General features: G+C 35.2%; 1 protein-coding gene across 2 annotated transcripts in view; it reads right to left on the bottom strand.

Annotated features, from left to right (window-relative positions):
* The window catches only part of add3b (adducin 3 (gamma) b), a 31,149-nt gene extending 21,971 nt beyond the window's left edge, over positions 1–9,178 (bottom strand). The window contains exons 1-4 of one of the 2 annotated variants that reach the window (XM_005158673.6): positions 8,983–9,178; positions 6,146–6,383; positions 3,409–3,541; positions 593–744 (exon numbers count right to left, since the gene is read on the bottom strand). In XM_005158673.6, coding sequence (XP_005158730.2) covers positions 593–744; positions 3,409–3,541; positions 6,146–6,367 — 507 coding nt within the window. In that variant the 5' untranslated portion in view covers positions 6,368–6,383; positions 8,983–9,178. 2 annotated transcript variants of the gene reach the window in all.
* Positions 9,179–22,287: the final 13,109 nt, after the last annotated feature.

The following is a 22,287-nucleotide window of genomic DNA, read 5'->3' on the forward strand; positions in this document are numbered from 1 at the left end:
CACATCAATTTTTTGCCGGAAAATTTCAGCTGCTGAACAACACTTCTGTGCATATAAGTTAGCCCATTCGTAACAACAGAATCTACATCAGCTTTGTGCGACTAAAATACTTCTAAAACATTACATTACCTGTCTAAAAGAAATACAACCATGGTATTGTCCCTCCTCTAGCATGCAAAAGTAGCTCCAATATTTATTCAGGATTTTAAAAAGTTTTGATTGAGCATTGGTTTTTAGCGATGTCATTGCTAAATATACAATCATTGCTCTTCCACTTGATGGAAATTGACCTAATTTGCATTTATGATATTTTATTTTTTGAGAACTTTAAAAGGTTTCACTTCACATTAGGATAAAAACCAAAAGAAGTCATGATAGGCCCGAACAGAAGTCGAATTTTTCCCTGGATTTGCCCCCCAAATATCTGCTATGTAGTCTCTGTATTGTTCTGTCACTTAAGCCTATTACTATGGCAACCAATGTTTTCCGAACAAAGGCATTCGATTTTATTACATGCATAATAACAGCGAGCACAGTCAGTCCTAGATCAGTTCTGAAAAACAGTGTGTGTGCAGTGAATGTCAGTACTCACGGTTATATATGTATTTGGGAGGTGTGTGTGTCCGTAGAGGTCCAGCAGACGGTACAAACAGGCCAGTTTACAGCGGCCCTGCCTTTCAGCTTTGGAACAGTTAAACCACTCCATGCCACACAGATCATTCACCGGACTAATTGACCCTGTATCTGGAAACATGCATACAGCAACACACTCAACAAAAACAAATATGCGACTTTATCTTTGTTTCTAGCTGATATCTATTCAGAATTACATGCCTACCATCTGTTGAACACGACAACAAATAATCTGCAGTGTGAATGAATAAAGTGTCAATGAGTGTGTGCTTGTGCATGCGTATGTGTTATATTTTTGTGTTTCTTATGTTACTGGCTCCAAATGTCACCACTAGTATAGTAATAACTATATATTTTGACCTTGTGGGGACATTATTTTTGGTCCCCATGAGGAAAATGGCTCATAAATCACACAGAATTAAGTATTTAGAAAATGTAACAGTTTTGGTTTAGGGTAGGAGTTAGGGCTGCACATATTTGAAAAAACTGACATTGTGATGTTTTGTTTTTTGCAATATGAATATAATGTCATGATATTTTTTGAAAAGCTCAATTTGGAAAGAGTTCATAATTTATATGAATTGGGATGATTTCGTAGAACAGATAATCTGCATAAATCAAACAGAAAGGGATCTTCATTGTCTAAAAAATAACTACAATTCATCTTTGATTAAATAGTACAAATGTTATACATATTTAAACACAAATGGATTGAATACACAGAAATCTGACAGTCATCCTCTACAAAAAATATACTGCAGTTTTTTTTAAAGGAATCCTGCAGTTTTAGTCAACTTCTGATAAGTGCAGTTTTTTTTGGACACAAAAAACTGCATTATTCAAGTATATTGCAGTATTACTGCAACACAACTGAAGTACTACACTACAACTAACTGCTGTACATCTACTGCAATACAACTGAATTACTACTACAGTACAACTACTGCAATAGTACAGAAGTGACACTACCACTATAATGCAGTACTGCTACTGCAATACAACTAAAGTACTTCTACAATACAACTGCAGTACAACTACTACTTTTCCTGCTTGGTGGACAATAGTTTCCAAATGAGATAATAAGACATAACTAGATTATTACAGTTTGTCGAGACAAATTTTGAGGCTGGTTTGAGAAATCCTGTTGGTAATAGTTTATTTAGTTTAAAACAGTTTAAAAAAGTGTAGATGGATGGATGGATGGATGGATAGAGAGAGATAGACAGATAGACAGACAGACAGACAGACAGACAGACAGACAGACAGACAGACAGACAGACAGACAGACAGACAGACAGACAGACAGACAGACAGACAGACAGACAGATAGATAGATAGATAGATAGATAGATAGATAGATAGATAGATAGATAGATAGATAGATAGATAGAAGACCATTAGTCAATATGACAGTCTGATGCAGAGTCATGACATCACAAAGTATGATCCAATGTTAAGTCAATGACAGTCTTTTGCATTGGAAGTCTATGGGACAGTTGCTAGGGTGCAGTTTCTGGTAGTTAGGGTCTGGCTAGAAAATTAAAAGCTCATCAGTTATTGGCAGTTTGGTATTCTGAGTTAAATGAGCTCAGCCATTAGTCTGTATGACAGTCTGATGGAAAGTTACGAGCTTACAAAGTTTGACCCAATGTAAAGTTAATGAGAGTCTTTTGCTATGGAAGTCTATGGGACAGTTTCTATGGTCCAAAAAGTGGTTGCTAGGGCAAGTGGCTAGAAAGTTTAAAGGTGATCAGTCGTTGGCAAGTTAGATAAAGGAAGTCTGTGTGACAGTCTGATGCAGAGTTATGAGGTCACAATGTTTAATCTAATGTTAAGTCTATGGGATTTTTCCGACAGTCCCCGGATGTTTTCCCGGATCAGTCTGAAAAGATATGGTAAACTGAGTCAGACCAGTTTGAAGGTCTGGACCAAGTTTGGTGGTCATAGCTTGAAAGCTCTAGGAGGAGATAGAGTTGCAAATTTAGTCACAGAAGAAGAAGAATAAATAGGTAAATAAATAAGTAAAAATAATAATAAGTTTAAAAAGGATTTCAGTAGTCTGGCTTTCACAGCCTAATAAAGCTAATGTGCACTTTTAATACATATGTACCTAAGTGCAATATATAACATATCACTATATTGCCCGCTCAGTTTATTTAATGTTACTTAAGTTGTGCTTACTGCCGTTGTACTTTATTGCATTGTAGTTGAACTTTGTTTATACTTCACTATACTGCAATTTTGCAGTTGAATTAAATATACTGTACCACAGTTATCCTTGTATAGTGTACTGCTGTTGTACTGTTCAGTTTACTGCAGTTATTTTTTTTAAATATTTGTTTATTTTTAATTTAAATTAGAAAATTACTTAAATCCAAAAAGTTTACTGCTGTTGAACTTTATTGTACTGTATTTCAACTGTGTTTATACTTCATTGTATTGTATTGTGTTTATACTTCATTGTATTATATACTGCTGTTGTACTACAGTTTTACTTCAGTTTACTGCAGTTATTTTTTGAAAAAAAAAAAAAAAACTTTTACTCTATTACCATTACAGTGTGATTCCTAGTCAACTATAATCCTCACTCAAATATCCTAATGGACGACTAAACTAAAACTGAACTGAACTTGTTGAACTGAACTGTTGTTGCAGATCCTGTGATGTGATGTCAACTTTGCGATATTGATGCTGAAACGATATAATGTGCAGCCCTAGTAAGGGAATAAAGATAGTTATTAAGATAGCTGTACAAGTGTGTGTATGTGCACTTACTGCTGGGACTGTGCACTCCAGTGTTGCTGAGTGTGTTGCTGATGATGTGTGCGATGTGACCGAGTAAACCACTAGAGTTGCTGCCTTTAGAGCTCTGCTCCTTTACCATACACTCCAGCTCCTCCTTAAAATCCTGCAACAAACAAACACACACACACACACACACACACACGCACACAATTTAAAGGTGCACTTAGAAATATTTGAAGCTGTTTTTGACCACAGAGTCCCAAAATCAGCAATAGAAAGAGGTGTGGTCTTGTTGGGTTATGGGTGTGTTTGTTTTAGTGCTTTCAAATGACAACATTGTTTGGCAAATGTCGCTGTGTGCACCTTTAATATCTACTTTGAGCTAAAATATATTCTGATAAAATATGTGCATTAGTTATAAGAATATCAAGTGGAATACATTTGAAACACATTATTGTTTTGCATGCAAAATATTTCACAAAAGGAAATGTCAGGGTTCTTTTCTGAATTATACTACAGGGCTGTTTGTTTAATGATTTCGATTCTGACTGGTAAACAACCAAAGTAAGGAATGCAGTCATTTTCAGGGTAGTACAAACAGGTTTGATGACATTACACTTCTATATCACGTTTGTCTAATTATTTGGGTTCTTGCAGGATCTTGCTGCTTACAACAGCAAAAGAAACAAACGAGGCTATTAGTTTTGACCTTAAAAATTTTTTTTTTGTTTGTTTGTTTTTTTATAAAAACTGCTTTTATTCTAGTTAAAATAAAACAAATAAGACTTTTCTTCAAAAGAAAAACTATTATCAGACATACTGTAAAATGTCCTTGCTCTGTTAAACATCATTTGGGAAATATTTAGAAAAGAAAAGCAAAATTAAAGGGGGGATAATAATTCTGATTTCAACTGTATACATATTCTCTCTCTTACTTTCCATCCCATAGATTAAATTAAATTTAAATATATTGACATCACCACAATTAATCTCTAATAACTCAACACCTTGTTATTATCAATTATTCTGTCAACACACTGTTTATTACAAGACACATAGGTACTTTATAGTGACTAAAATTAACAACTTGTTAAATGTACTCTCTTTAGATAGGCCTGTGCAAATGGAGCTCTTTGGAGTAAAACAACAAATTACAGTGTGTGTGCATAAATACACTCACTATGTTTACTATATTGTGAAAGCTGAGCTGCTTATTTTTTATTTTCTCAAACATATCAAGGTAAGTGCGCAAAGGTCTCTTTCACACTCTCTCACACACACTATATACCATATAATTATATAATTTTAAGCCAGAAACTAGGCTTTCATTGCACTGCTATTGATGATCAAAAGTAAAAAAAATTCAAATTTGACCTCTTCACAACAGAGAAAACTAGCAACAATTAACAATGCATGATTATATGGTGTCATGGCTTTGCAATTAAAAAATAATAATTATAATGGAAGTCAATGGGGCAAAAACAGCCATGAACATAATGAAAGGGAAGTAAATCGGCCCAGAGTGTATTGTTGAATATTTACAAAAAACACTGTAACCCATTTTTTTAAAAGATATGTCAAAATAAGATTTGTCACCAAATTTCATTCTATTTGCTGAAGCAAAGAGAAAGTTGTGGCCAAATTAAAACTCAAAATCACTCAAAAGTGGATGAAAACATCCCGAACAACACATCAATGTTAGGTTTGAAATATTAAAATAATATTAAAAGCAAGTCTTTCTTCAAGCCTTACAGCATAACAATTTTTCAAGGATCAAGAGACACTGAAAACTGAGTAATGACGCTGAAAAATCTGCTATGCCATAACATAAAACTGTGTAAAATCTGCTTTTTAAAATTCCAATACTTTTTCTGCATTTTTAAAAATGCACTCACACTTGATGAACAAAAGAGGCTTTCAAATAAACCTAACAACTCCATGAAAAGAGTCAAATTGAGTTCATGTGTGAAAATTCTGTTCTTAAATATAGGACATTTCTGATTTGCTCATAGCTCATTCTTTCATGGTACTGAATAATCAGGCTTTAAATAACAATTTCAGTAAACAAAGGTCCAGTCATGTCTGCCTTTGATGTGAAATCGTTCCGGAAAGTGACATGTCCTGCGGTGAAGCATGCTATACTTTATCTACAGTATATTAACCAGCATTTGATTTTTTTTTAAACCATCATACATGCAATTCGAGTTTTACGGTCCTTATAACTTTTAACTGTATTGAATATCTGTACTTGATCATATAAATGTGTCCCAGTAAACATGCACTTTATATACATTACAATCTAAAAACAAATCCATCTTATGTTATACTTTAACGTCATATTCTGTGCGCTTCAACCTCGAAGCCTCGAGGCCTGCAAACTATGAAAGCTTTTTCTGTGTATTTAGCTAAAACCAGGCCATGGACGTCATGCTGTTTTGTTGATTATTTAGCTCTGAATTTTGCAAATAATATGAACATTAAAAATAGATGAAGCTACAATCAGATAAGAGACTAAGCTTCATCTAAAGCATGAGAAACATGATACACAAAAATAACTTTGAATTTTTCACATTCATTCCCTTATTTCCACCAGTTCTGATCTGGTTACTAATGGCAACGGATCTCTACTTGTCGGCTGTTATGCAATCAAACACAAGCGTGGGCTCCTCTTTAAATGCACAGAGATAGAGAGAGATAGAGAGAGAGAAAAAGAGAGAGCATGTGAGTTCTCACTTTAGTGCGAGTGTGTGTGGGAGTGACGTCTTACTGGACTCTGCAGAATCTGTGTGACTCTCTTTCTCTGCTCCATCATGTTGAAGTCCTGCCTCAGGTCGGGTGACAAAGCGCAGCCCCTCAAAGACTCCGGGGACTGGACCTCTTCTGCGTTTTCGCTGTAGAACTTCTGCACATTTAGACTGGATGGGGGGCGGGTTCGAAAACCACCCTCTTCATCGATTGTGTTCATCTTAACAATCTCAGTTTTACTCATACATAAACACAACCTTCTGCCTTAGAGAGAGAGAGAGAGAGAGAGAGAGAGAGAGCGAGAGAGAGAGAAAAGAGGGGTGGGCTGAGCGTTTTTCGGATCCACTTGAAGCTGTGTTCACAATTACTGCTTGAATACAAAAAGGTCAGGGCACTTTGGATTACAAATGAATTCTGTAAACACACACATACATAAACTATCTCGCACACCTGCATGTCTGCTCTCCAGCTGACATCCTATGTAACTCATGCATATCTGCACGCACCCTGCAGAGAACAATTCTCACCTTTTTTACCCTGATGGCCCCTAAATCACTCCACCACCCCCAACATCTCATCTTTTTATATCTCAATAGGTTTTAACTGAGCTTAGACCTCTAGAACATTTTGTAACATCTGCAAGAGTGGCACCCAGATGGCAAAGGTACATTACAATCTAGCCAGTTAATTATAAATTAACGATTAAAATTGTAGATGACATGTTCAAATTCTTCAGTCATGTCGATGTGTCTGCCATCCTGAAACAGTCAACATTGCCACTCGCTGTAAAATGCAGGTTTCCAGGATTATACAACATGCTGGTTGTGACACCAGGATGAGTTAAATTCCCAAATGAACTGGACAGTCCTTTACATGAGAGAATGAGTTGGTTTGTGTTTTTTTGTACACCTCTAAACATTTTTGTTTTTATGTTTTGTTAACCAACACCTTCAATTTGAACTGTATGGTTGCTAGCTTTACAAAGTCAACAGCTGAGCTTTGTAGGTTGCAGATTTACAGAAAATAATTCTCTAGTGTCAGTGGACTGACTTTGCCTATTTCAATATGATGGATGACTTAATGGTATATTTATTGTTTTGAATCTATGTCAATAGCCCCTTTCACACAGCGATACCGGTAAATATCTGGAAAATTACTGCAACTACTTTACTGGTAAATTCAAAAAAGCTCTGTTCACACAGGCATGAACATTCTGGAATTTTTTCCAGAAAAGACCATTCATGCATTCATTCCAAAATACCGGTAAATTTTGACATCATTAACCAAAAATGACCTCTAAACAGCTGCGCCTGTATTTGTAAACGTAAGGGGTCGGGCTTTTGTTGATGGTTGATGATGGTAACATTACATAATATGTGTGTGCTGCCGCTCACCGGCTGCTTCACATGCACGAATCAAGCAACTGAAGCAGAGCTTGAAGGTAAACAAACATCGGTTTATAAGCATATTAATAATAATAATATAATAATAAGCATTTTATCAATAATTTTATTCACAGTTGGCATTAAGAACGAACATAGAAACGTAATTTGACTAACATCTAGCAGCTAAATGTGTATGGAAAAATATTCAAAGGCTTTTATTTTCATAAAAAGTGTGGATGTGAATTTGTCTGAATGTTCTGATTTGCTGGAGTAGCTAGATTTCTTACATCACGTCAGCGTGTTCTGATTTTCCTTCTGCGTTCACACTGTGCAGCACTCCACCAAATTAACGGTAATGTAACAACTTTTCTTTCCGGAAAATTGCCGGAACGAGTTTACTGTATTTTCTAAAAGGGCCTGTTCGTACATGATCCCTTTCTGGAAAATTGCCGGTAATTTTCAGGAAAGGTCTGCATGTGTGAAAGGGGCTTATGTCTGTAAAGGAACAATTCACCTAAAATGAAAATTTACTCTCTATTTACTCTCTCTTTCAAGTGGGTATAATTTTTTATTAGTTTCTTTGACATTTTGAACACACACACAAAAAAAACATATACATAAATGCTATGGAAGTCAATGGTTAATATTCTTCAAAATATCTTTTTTTTTGTGTTCAACAGAAGAAAATCAAACAGGTTTGGAACAAGTAAAGAGTGAGTAAATGATGACAGAATTTTTGGGTGAACTCTCCCCTTAAGTGTCTAAACAATCCAACTGAAGTAAATGAACCTCCTTATGGCTTTACACTGGAAATACGTATAAAATAATTTACATTTAATAATTGCTTATAGATTTCACATAATAACACAAATACTGCACGTATTGAATTCAAGTGAGTTAAATCTTTTGCATTAAAATTAGCGTGTTAGTTTCCCTCTTTATTGCGCATCTTGTGAACATTGCGCGTACTCAAGTATTTGCTGTTATAAAACAAGTTGTCAATCTAGAGAGAATTTATAGGCACAATTGGTTCGCGCAGCATCATATTTCTGCGCGCATAATTTTGGAATATAAACGGGCGCACGAATAATGTTTGGGCTTAAAAGACGCACGAGTTTTTTCATTGCGCGCATTTAGGCTCGCTCCATATTAGTTTGCAAAAACTGCGCATGCATTAAACTCCCCGAAATGGTGTTTGGGATCTCACCAGATTTTGATGTAGGCTACAAACATTGTGCTGCTGCTACGTTATGCAACGTTAAACATTTAACTCACCAACTCCCCATCCTTAAAGATAAGAATTCTCCAATACACTTTTGTTTACCATTTTTGATACATTTTATAGTCATTAATAATTGAAAAACGTCTACGTTGTTTCACTTTACCAAACATTTTGCGTCCCTTTAAAATAACATTTAGAAAGAAACAGTCTAGTAGTTTAGGATAAAAAAGCAAATAAATATAGGTTACTCACTTTTCTCTTCCTCAGCTTAAGTTTATTTTCCAAACTGCAGCAGAAAACATAACTCTCCGCATCAGCTTCACAAAGGACAACTTAACAGCACATCAGATGCATGCAAGATTATTTTCCCTCAAGTCACAGTTTCTTGGTTTTAGAGACCCAACACTCTGGATAGCAAGTATCAGGGACGTGAGCGCGCAGCGAAAGCGGGAGCGCGCGTGGATGTGTGATGAGTGTTTTGCGTGGGAACTTGGAGGGAGATCACGTGACCAGTGCTGTCCGCCCACTAATGCTTGCGCCTTGGCAGGACCAGCACGACCTCCCTGAGCCTATATCTTCCAAATACACGGAGAGAGTTTATACAAACGCCAAGATACGAGCCAGATGTTAGACATCAAACACATTGATGCTGGGTTGTTTGGCCATTTTATTGCAGCTTTACACTTAAACATCTATAAATAACGGACATGTATATCTAATATTTCATACTGCCCATTAAAAGCCTATTATATTTATGTCGCACATTTGCACTGGTCGTGGGGGTTTGGTTTTATTTACGAGACTGATTGCATATTTTTGAGTGTGAGTGAATATTTAATGAATATTTACATCAATCGCTACGGGTAAACTATGCACAGGTAGTTGATTGAAATCTTCAATCAATTAAAGTAAAATATAGTTAAATAGTAAAAATAGTCAACATTGTACTGAAACTACTTTTGATCTAACATAAATGTATAAGAGAGAAGAATAAAAAGAGAAGACCCCCCCCCCACACACACACGCACATATCTTAGTCAAACTGCTGTGAACTTGAGTTTAGCCTTCTGATTCTGACATCTAATGACTGGTTCTGTTCTTTTTCATCCAGCATGCATTGTTCTAACAGTAAACCATTTAACCCTTTGTACACCAACGCTCTGTGACCATCCTGACCCTTTTTTGTGTTTGAATGAGGATAATTACTCTAATTACTTTAGTACCTGTATTTGAACAAGCATAAAAATGAATGATTATTCTTCAAATTACATCTCACATACAAATGTCGGTTTTTCTTGGCAGATACAAGAGTGTTAGATTAAATTTAAATATTGTGTTCAATAATGTCCCAAAAAGATGCATAAAGAAAATATCTACTTTTATGTGTACAGTAAAAAAGTCTTATGCGATCATATGTTTGGCAGTTATCTTTAGATTTGCTCTAAAATAAATTATGAAATATTCTTTAAAAATATTTTTGGATCGAAATCTTTGAGAAATGTTCCTAGCATCTGTTTGGTTTTCTTCACTCAAAAAAGAACTCATTGGATGAACTCAATTTAATTAAGGGCAGGTTTTACAACCAATGAATTTTAGCACCAACTAAAAGAAAAACTATTTACACAATTAAATGCAATTGAGTTGGTCCAACGTGATTTTATCAAATAAAAGTTTAAAAACATCTGTATTTTACTTAAACTCAAAGGTCTGATAATATCATGAATGTCTACTATGTGTCGTACAGTTTAAAGTCCCTTAGTTTTATTTGAAGTTATCCTAGATAAACTATTTTTGAGCTATTTTTAACCCTTTAACATGCACTACTTGGGAAACAATTGTTTTGGTTTTGGATTGAGATCTGGTAAATGTGGAGGACATTTGAGTTTAGTGAACTGACTGTCATGTTTAAGAAACCAATCTGATGATTTGAGGTTGGTGATGTGAGTAATTCCCTCTGGAAGAAACCATGACAAGAAGGGTTCACTAGTCCTAAAGGGATGTACAGGGCCAGCAATAATTCTCAGACAGGCTGTGGAATATAAACAATGCTCAGTTGTCTCCCAAAAGTGTGACTAGAACATATCCATCACACCATAGCCAACCTAAACTGTCAAAATAATGCAGGATTAACTCATGCTTTATGAGATTTACAAAAAAATATGATTATTTAAAAAATTTAAATTTAAATTTAAAAAAATCTATTTATAACTTTACAATAAATTCTTACCCTACAATCTGGGATCTAGAACTCATCCGAACATCTCTCATCATAGTCAGGACCACCAACCATGCCATGTTCAAGGCCACCTAAATCTCATTTCTTTCTTATCTTTATGCGCAGTTTGAAATTCAGCAATGCTTTTGGTGACGCGGTGGTGCAGTGGTTAGCGATGTCGCCCCACAGCAAGAAGGTCGCTGGTTCAAGCCACGGCTGGCCCAGTTGCCGTTTCTGTGTGGAGTTTGCATGTTCTCCCTGTGGTTGCATGGGTTTCCTCTGGGTGAAGTCCAAAGATGTGGTATAGGTGAATTGGGTAAGCTAAATTGTCCACAGTGTATGTGTGTGAGTGAGTGTGTGTGTATGGATGTTTCCCAGTATTGGGTTGCAGCTGGAAGGGCATCCGCTGCATAAAACATATGCTGGATAGGATGGCGATTCATTCTGCTGTGGCGACCCCAGATTAATGAAGGGACTAAGCCAAAAAGAAAATGAATGAATGGATGATTTCAATGTAAGAATAATTCTGCTGAAGACTGAAATATGATTATGAATAAGGTGCAACTTGAACATTCAAAACATATTATGTAATTTTTTAAATTCTTTTTTCCTTATTGTTTTTTTCACCTACACGTTTTCCAAGACACTGCTAGCTGCAGAGCCATTTGAGCTCCAGCTAGGGGGAGTTTGAGCTCTAACTCCTCCTCCTTTAAGCTGTTTTAATGCATACACCCACCCCACCACTAATCCCAAACCCCAGTGACATCACTTGTAGAAGAAGTGCAAGGAAGGAGGAGCTGGAGCTTAAGCTCCTCCTTGCTGGAGCTCAGCTCTGTCCAAGTAGCTCTGCAGTGAGCACAACTTGGGGGTTCTCCCCTCATTTCGAATTTAGTGTTGTGTTTTTAGGGTGACGGATATACATTACCGGTCAAAGGTTTGGGGTCAGTTTTATTTTTTTAATTCATTTTTTTTTAAAGAAAATGTTTCTGTTATGTGTGACAGTTTTTTCCAACAGCATACACACAAAATCTTTTTTTTTTCACACAATTTCTGAAACATCTCATTCAACATGCAAAATTAATCTTTCAATTGAAAATAATACTTTTTTTCAAAACACTACACACATTTCTCTACCTTAAACACAAACATCTAACAGGAAGCTACTTGTATTACTTTTTCCAAACACAATCAATCAAAATGCTATACTCATCCACCAGACCACACACTTCTCACATCTGCAAATGCTAAATTCTTAACTTATCACTAACCAATCACTGATTTACTGTAGTATAGGCCTGTAAATAGGACAAATAGGTGTTCAGATAGGTCCAAAAGAATCTAGTTTGCTACCCATCCACAATTTGTAGCTTTCACCTGCCCTCATATTCACCTTTTCTAAATGCTAAATTCCCTTAGAAAAGGAATCTGGCTTTGTAAAGTGTATGATAACCAATCCTACACCCACATGGCACTTCTCCAAGAAATGGATGCTTCTCCCCCCTGAGACCCCACACACACAATTTCTTTACTGTATTCTGGAGAACATACCTTTGCTTTAAATCTGTTTTCCTTTTACATTTTTACATACAGTATGTTTATGGGTTTGTTGTATGCTACTGTATGCAACTGTAATGTTTGGCCTAATAAATAATTTCTGTTTCTTCATTGCATTGGTGTTTACACCTGTTTCCCCTCTCAGCAGATTACAGTCACTGTTGAACAGTGGTCACCAAACTTGTTCCTGGAGGGCCGGTGCCCTACAGATTTTAGCTCCAACTCTAATCAAACACACCTGAACAAGCTAATCAAGGTCTTACTAGGTATACTTGAAACATCCAGACAGGTATGTTGAGGCAGGTTGGAGCTAAACCCTGCAGGGACACCGGCCCTCCAGGACTTGGTGACCCCTGCTGTAGAACATTGTATTGAAATGAACATATAAGACTAAAGAGCAAAGAGCTTTAGGTTTAGAACAGCAGTGTTGGCATGCTTTATCCAAAAGTCTTATATTCTGAAAGTTGTGTTTGCTATTTAATGCAAATGTTTCTTTCTGACGTGTGTTTATGGCATTCTGAACACAGTGCTACATTTTGAAGGAAATGTGAGGTATTCTGCATTTTGTGTGTGCAGTTTTGAGAATTGTGTGTAAAGTTGGGAAAAAAGGGACTCTGTTTTGAAAACATGTGTAAGCAGTTTTAAAAAGTCATTGCTTGTATAAATGTTAATAATATTGATAATAATAGTTAATATAAGTGTGATTTTTGAAGGATTATGCGACTCTAAAGACTATAGTAAAGAAGCTGAAAAATCATCTTTAAAATCCCTGGAATAAATGATTGAATTAAATTATAAACTACTTTTGAACAGTTATTTTAAGGTGCAATAACAATTCAAAATTTTACAACTTGTTTTGTGTTTTTGATTAAATAAATGCAGCCTTGGTGAGCAGAAGAATCTTATTTTAAAATATTCAAAAATCTCACCGACCCGATACTCTTGGACTTTTGAACGGTAGTGTACCTGTAAACATTTCACCAGAAAATTTTAATTTTAATATTGACATTGGTTTAAAATTGTGTGCAGTAATACATGAATGCAAAAACCCAATTGCACAATATGGTTTTAAGTAAAAAAGTAGACTGACTTTATAGTCAGTCCCATGTGCATATCGTTCCACCTCTGACCTTTTGAAAATGGCAAATACAATTTAGCCACAACTATTTTGTGTACCATTACACGCATGACCTCAGTCCTGAACTCCTATCATTATTGCTGCTCTATATATGTGTGTTTAACATTTGTTGAATAGATCTGGAGGGGGGCTGCTTCAATATCTTAAAGTTTCCAGATGTCACAGAACAGTAAATAACCAAAGTGTACATTTTAAAAGACAGAAGAGAGAGAGTAAAAGTCTCATGTCTCAAGTTAGGCACATCTGGCCAATTTCCCATGAGGATCTTGCATAACCGCTGGGCTGTTTATTCTTGAGGCACACACACAGTGTTGACTCCAGTCTTCCCATTTATTTCAGTGTAATTCAGTTGATCTGTTTTGGAGATGGTTTTAATATCATCATGACATCTTATGACTGCAGTTAAGCTCTGCTCAAATTTTCAATGACACTTTCTAATGTTGTTTTCCTGTGCATTACAGATCTTGGCATTTCTGTGTATTTCAGTGTTTTTTTTGGCAGGCAAAGTTATCATTTACATTTTTTGCATCAGTACTATCACCACAGTCAGTCGATTTTTGTGTTGTTGCAGCTGTCAACGTTGGTTGTAGTAGCCTACTATTTTGCGTGAGTGTTATTGTGCACATAAATAGCCTGTGACACACTGAAGACTCTCATAAAATCAAGATATTTTGTATGCCTTTTGGTTCAAACATTAAGTTGAGATTGTGCATGAATTTTTTAAGCTTCATCACAGCTGTAGTAATATTGGTAACCGTGTTGTATTGTTAATGAATGTCTGTTCATGCTGCATACAGTGCATAGTGAGCTTTTGCAGTGTCTCTCCTTTTACAATCCGCTCTCACCTCCGCCTACACTCACTCCATACAGCCTGACTCACTATCTGCGAGACAGAACAAGAGGGAGAACATTTCCTAGAAAAAGAGAAAGGAATCTTTTTAGATATGATATGGAGTGTATGTGGACTGATTTTAATATGTCTATGTGTATAAGTAAAATAAAAGTCTTGTTGTTTGTTTCAGATAATTCAAAATCTCATAAACTAGTAAAAAATGGAATGAGAATGCATGATCTCACGCCGATATTAGATCAGCTTCCACTGCTTACTGAATTGTTTTTATTGGAATATGAAATGTGTATCTACTCAGCATGGAGTCATGCTGTTCTCTGGTGGATGTTTGTTGAACTACAGAGAGAAAAAAGACTGGAAGAAGGTCTTAAAAAGGGAAAATTCTCTTCAGCATTTACATAATTTACCACAAAACAAAAAGGCACCACGAACAACAATATTGGCATCATTCATATATATATATATATATATATATATATATATATATATATATATATATATATATATATATATATATATATCCTAATTGAGTTATATAGATTCATTTTTATTGCTAATTTACTTTTACACTGATTTATGCATAACTCAAATTATATTCCTATATTATATTGATACAAAACAAAAAAAACAGTATTAAAAATGCTAGGTTATTTCAACCCAATTCTGGGTGTAACAAGGTCTAAACCAACTACTGGGTTGATTTTTTTTTTTATTTACAATTTTTTTTTTTTATTTACAGTTTTTTTTTCAAAACTGTGTCCCCTTTTTTCAAAACTCTACATGCAATTCTCAAAACTGCACACATAAAATGCAAAATGCCTCACATTTCCTTCAAAGTAACACTGCGTTCAAAATGGCATGATCACATGTCAGAATGAAGCATTTGCATCAAACAGGTCTTTAATAATATAACACTTTTGGATATACAGTAGCATGTCAACATTGTTGTTCTAAATCTAAAGCAATTTGCTCTTTATAGGCTTATATCTATTTCAATACAATGGTCTACAGTGGGAGTAATCTGCTGAGAGGGAGAACAGATACACACACCAATGTAATGAAGAAACAGAAAATATTTATTAGGCCAAACATTATCGGTGTATTTAGCATGGAAAAAAGATAAACATACTGTATGTAAAAATGTAAAAAAAATAATAATAATAAATAAATGAAAAAAAAAATTAAAGCAAAAGTATATTCTTTAGAATACAGTAAAGAACACAGTTGTGTGTGAGGGCTCTTGGGGGCAAAAGCGTCTATTTCCTGGAGAAGCGTCGTGGCTTGGCCATCATATCCTTTAGAGCACTAGGCTCATAAGAATTTCTCTATTCTTTTTTTTTTAAATATATATAGGAATTTATCATTTAGGATTTAGAAATGGTGGCAATGTGGTATGTACAAAACCACAACAAAGCCAGTTTTTGTTGGACCAGAACAGCCCAGTGGCCCATCACCTTATACTCCATTCAGTGCAGTGTTTAGTTAGTGATCAGTAAAAAATTTAGTGTTTGCACATTTGAGGAGTGTGTGTGATCTGGTGGATAAGTGTAGCAATTTGTTGAGTGGTTGTGTTTGGAAAAGTAATGCAAGTAGCTTCCTGTCAGATGTTTTTGTTTTAGGTAAAGAATTAGTGTTAAAAAAAAGTGTTTTATGCAATTGAAAACCGAGTTCAAGACCAAGAAAATGGCTTATGGTTTTGGAGAGTTGAGGTTTAGTTTTGCATTTTGAGTGAGATGTCACAAATTGTGGGACATGAAAAGATTTTCTGTGGAAGCAGTTGGAAACTGTTTTAATATATGCCATGATTGAGTTGCATACATTTCATTGTTATTGCTAATTTACTTTTACACTGATTCATGTATAACTCTGTATTCCCATATTATATAAATAAAAAATAAACAACAACATAGGCATCGCTAGCAAATAATGCATTTTTATACAGAATTAATTATTTCATTAATTCATAAAATTATGATCAATAATAGTTTATACACATTTTAAGTTTCAGATTTCGGCATTGACATGACATATATGACAATAGCACATAAGCCTTATTTATAAAAAAGCGGCCCAATTTACACCAATCATGGGCCTAGGCTATATGAAATTCTTGCACTGCACCCATACGACTGCACCTCCTTCTAAGGCCGTGCCAAAATGATTAAGCGGGGCCAATCAAAATAAAGTAGGCAGGGTTTATTGTTCAAGCCACAGAAGAGGAAAAGTCTAAGGAAAACGCGGGAAGAGTGAAGTAACCAAACATTTAATATTTATCCAATTTTTATTTAATTAAAGTGTAAAACAAGCTAACAAAAATATACAGTAATGCAATATATTAAACGTTTTTCCTAAAATTTCGTCTTTTTAAAACGAAAGTAACGAACGACCTAACGTTACAGGCCTATAACGTTACAAAAACTGCGAATTTATGCATATTTTAAAACATTAACTACTTGCAAATAGTTCAAAATGATTACTTCTGATTAGAACTAGACAGAATTTCCCATTTCTCACTGTTCTGTTTCTTTACAAGGCAAACACACTGGTTATGGCCTTGATAAGACGTAGTAGGAAAGTCTTACCTCACTGTAAAGCAGGGGTGTAAAGCAGGGGTGTAGGAAAGTCTTACCTCGCTGTAAAGCAGGGGTGCTCAAACTTTTTCTCATGAAAGGCTAAAAACCAATCTTGATTGAGTGTGGAGAGCAGAAGGTAAATATACCCAAATCTTTTACAATAAGATTGACATGGGTAATTTCCTCATTTATTATATATTTAAAAATTATATTTAAAAAAATAATTACAAAAACAAAAATATTAACTCACGCAACAGCCTATATAACTTTTAAACTTTATAATGAACTTTATACAGTTAAAAACAATCCCATTTATAACAGAATAGGTTTACACTAGTCGAGCTGCACCTGTTTTTGCCTTCGCTCACCGATATTTTCTGTATTGTTCTTTATGCGTCGAGTGACAGTATTTATATTTTTAAAAAGCAGATTCATTTACAACATTTAATTAAACCATTTCATTTCAGTTTGCTTTAAAAAAAAGTTCACATAAAATTGAAACGACGATCTCTGTTAAAGGCATTCGCCCCAACTTTTCCCATCATTATCACTCTCTTCTCAGGCATGGTGGGCCAAATCAAATTAACATCAGCCAACTTTGGCCCGCGGGCCCTAGTTTGGACACCTCTGCTGTAGAGTATTGCCAAAAAAAATAAAAAAAATTAAATAAAATAAACCAAATACCATATCAAGATTATTGCGACTGTAGGAAATATAAGTTCTTCTCTGAAAGTTATCATCAAGAGAAAACATTTTGATTGGTATTCTTAGCTGAGAGGTAGCGTGGGTGTCGAAACTGTCAATAATAGCGTAAAGGTCTCGCAGAATCGCTGACAATAATTATTAAAAAAAACAAAAACATTAGGCCTACTAATGCTATTATGCATGCAACGTTTATTCGAGACACTAGGTGGCAGTAGAGACTTGATAAGATGCTGTTTAATGAGCCTGTTGTTGCTTTAGTTACAAAATCTTCTCTAATGAATGCTATCTATTAATTAAACTTGACTGAATGGATGCTCAAGATTATACTCAGTGAATATACTCAGTGTTGTTTTTTGGATGTCCTATTATTAACATTTCAGTGGCCAAACCTCAAACCCAGGCAGAATTAGATGTGTAAGGATTTAAAGGTAATCACTTAGAGAGGTGTAAGAGTTCAGCTTGTTCAATTACTTCCAGTCCCTGCAGCCGCTGGCCCACTCTTGAATCATCTGAACCCTGAAACCAACAAATGAAAGCAGGACAATGCCTGGGGCATCAAATCAATCTCTCCCACGCTCTCTCTTTGTCCTGTTGTGAGTTACCTGTGTTATATTAGTTACAGCATTGTCTGTCCCACCTTTGTCTTTAGTTCACGCATTGCCTCGATCATACCCTTTAACAGAAACCATTTAGCATATTAACATAAAACATTCTTTAGCATAATTAACGTTTTAACATTCGTTGATGACATTTGTCCCCCCAATCGCAGTCCAAGCTGAACCCACACTCACACAATCATATTCACATCACCCTATTTTGTGTCAAATACAGATGTGTGTGTGTGTGTGTGTGTGTATTCATACTTTCAAGCATGCTCTTATGTGCTCATATCTCATAATAATTCAAGGCCGCTCTTCAGCACAAGAACAAAAAGAATAAAACATCCTCCATCCACAGCCATCTATTCTGTCTTTTCCCAATTCCTGCTCAGATTGATGTGACAGATGCCCTCCGATTGTTTGGTGCAGATTATTTACACCTGCTTTTTCAACTCCAGCTCTAAGTATAAATGTGTTTCACTTGCCTTTGGTGCTTTGGTACATGCGCTATAAAAAGGGGGTGAGAGGTCAAGGCTGGGGATTTGTAGACCTTGTGATAAATCGTGGCTAATCGGCTGCGCTCACGTCAGTTATAATGGTGTATTTCAGAAATGTTTGGAACGAGGAACTTTCATGTCTCCAAATTGAAGATAATGACTGGAATGGCTCTCTGGATGCCTGTTAAAACCAAATAATGGATAATAAGTTTTATTTGGGTTTATTAGAATAGGAACGTCCACACATCACAATTATAAGGATAAGGACACAGAAGAATTATTATGTTGAAATCATTTTGTGTAAGAACTAGGGTTGTGCTGTTTACCGGTACTTCGGTAGCACAGCGATACTCCAAAATACTAGCGGTGTCACTTAGGCATGGGCCGGTATAAGATTCTGACGGTATGATAACCTTGGATAAAAATATCACGGTTTCATGGTGTCACGATGTTGTGATTAATGCTCTAAAATATATTCTTTTAAAATGTCTGAGTAAAAAACTAAATATTTTTTCCCTTTTGAACACAGTATATTTTATTTTGAGAAACATATTTTTGAGCTGTAAACGTGTCAGGCTGAATGAATTATTAAATTTTGCTGTCTTTAGTTTAATTAATTTATTTATTTTTTACAATTTAAAATCTTTTCTGCTGCAGATACTGTTGTCCTAAAAAATACAATAAAAAAACGTAAATAAAAAATCATACACATACCTTAGGAACAGTATTGCAGAAAATTTTGACAGTTTTAAAACCTCGACTTTTCCAAACCGCGATATACCTTGAAAATGGTTATCGTCCCATGCCTAGTGCCACTGTAGTTTAGAAACTGTAGTATTGTCATTAACGTTTTTACAGTAGTTAATGTTGCATGTGACAAAGTCACTAAAATGCTCACTCATTTGTGCTGGCAATTAACCAATTGACCACTTTATTTTAGTTTCATTTTAACAGTCTGCATTAAGCCGGCAAAACTGTGTAGAATTGGTGCCTTTTATTGTATTGCACGTTTTCCGACGGTTCAGATAAACATCTGAATCAGTTAATTTCTGTTCCAGTGAATATGATTGCACTACAATGACCACGAAAATCTCTTAAAAAGAAAAACTCACTAAAGTGAAATTTCACACACACACACACACACACACACACACACACACACACACACACAAACACACACACACACACACACAAACACACACACACACACACACACACACACACACACACACACACACTGCGGCCAATTTAGTTTACTTATTTCGACTATAGTGCATGTCTTTGGACTGTGAGGGAAACCAGAGTACCCGGAGGAAACCCATCATGCGAACACAGGGAGAACATGCAAACTCCACACAGAAATGCCAACTGACCCAGCCGGGACTCGAATCAGTGATTTTCTTGCTGTGAGGGCAGTGCTAACCACTGAGCCACAGTGTCGCCCATAAACAGAACATTATTGTTAATTTGTAGGCCAGTTAATGGTAATCAATGTAGTTATTTTTTCAGTTGGAGTGTGAGCATTGAGATATTACTGAGAAGCAATATTTGATAGTTTCAAAGATCGCGGCATTGTCAAGATTGCGTAATTACAAGTTTCTAACTTGTAATATGTTGAATCAGTAAACTGGTAAACACAGGTAAATGTATATAATTTAGCGATATTTATTAATATCAGATTTGCACGACAACTGTTGCCTGTGTTGTGGCACTGTTTACTGATAAATCAGATCATACAGCTTAATATTTGGCATTAAATTCTGAATTTAAAAACATGAACATCTCCAAGTTGTACATTTCTATTTATAATTATAATTACAACATGACATGTTTAAACAATTTACAAACATACCTCTAATTCTGTTTATGTCTTGAATTTTGGGTTTATGACTTTGTTTATGCCGTATTTGGAAAAAGAAGTTCATGTTCTTGTTGAGTGATAGTGCCAATTTCTGGTGTCTGTGATATGATTTAAGGAATGGTTTGAGGTCACATTTAGTTTGTGAAATCCTGAGTGGTATGCACTCCAATCAGGACCAAACATTTTTAAATGCACTGAAAAAAATGATTCCTTGGATTTAATATTTTTTTAGGTTAAGTGTTTGTAAAAATTTTTTTGGGCTGAATTTAAACAATTTAAGTTGAACATTACTAAATTTTTTTTTTAAAAATTCAACCCATAAAAATTGTTAGCAACAATTTTGCAGAAATATTTTTTTCAGTGTGAATGCCATATAATTTGACTGTCAAAGCATACAAAAGCCAGAACTGCTGTGTTTGAGATAATATTTGCATAAGTGATGTAATGGTACATTGATATATAAGTATACAAACATAACTCACACAAATAATTCTGTGATTTTTTATAAGATTACACAACATTGCATAGGCTCTGGTTGTAAAAACATGCCAATAAATTGAATTGCCAAAGATCTGGGATAAAGTTCTGCAGGTTAAAATGTATGAATCTGGGTTGTAGGAACTAAAGGTATAGTTCTTCCAAAATGTTCCTCCCCATTTACTCACACTCAAGTGGATGAACTTCTTCTCAAAACAAGATATTCTGAAGAATGTTGGAGAAAAAAAAAACATTTACATCCCACAACTCAACTTAACCCAAACAAACCAACCAACCAACCAACCAAACGTGAATGACTGCTTTCCGCCAACATTCTTCAGTATATCTTGCTTTGTGCTTTAGATATGACATGGAGTGCATTTGAACTGTTTTTAATGTGTGCATAAAGAAACTCAAAACAGGCTTGGAACAAGAGGAGGATGAGTAAAAGATGACAGAATTTATGTGAGAACTATGCCTTTAACTAAATACTGGTTAAAGATTTTTAAATGATGGTACCTTTTTAATGTTGTATTAGCAGCCGTGTGCCATCTTTGTCTTGTTGTTTTATGTTTGGCAGAATCATTGGCATAAATATTTTTCAGATAGATATTCTCATACATAAGTAGCTACCGTTGCAGACGCACAGCCAACTCGCTTTTGATTTTCGTTTGTATGCATTGACGTGCACAGTTTGGCCATTTTTATGGAAATAGCTATAATGTCTGATGTTAGCATACACATTTTACTATTGTGCTATCCTTCACCAATAACATATTATTCTCATGTTTAGTAAGCAAATCATTGGCTGATGTGCTTCTGGATGCATTGACAAGATCAAATTTCACATATTTCGTTCAAAGACTTTTGGCCTTGATTGATTTCCACAGTTGCATTGATCATAGAAATGTTACATGCTGAAAAAAAAAAACAATATGATAACAAAGTGTATCAAATTTTACATAAAATTAAAGACTTTTTCTCCCGATCACCTTCTGACTTCTCTGGAAAAAGGTAAAATTCTCCTGTACTGTAAAAAATGCAGGGTTCCACACAATTAATGTTGTCCCAACACAAATTGATTAAAT

The sequence above is a fragment of the Danio rerio genome, chromosome 17 (genome assembly GCF_049306965.1).
Source record: "Danio rerio strain Tuebingen ecotype United States chromosome 17, GRCz12tu, whole genome shotgun sequence".
Taxonomy (NCBI): Eukaryota; Metazoa; Chordata; class Actinopteri; order Cypriniformes; family Danionidae; genus Danio; species Danio rerio.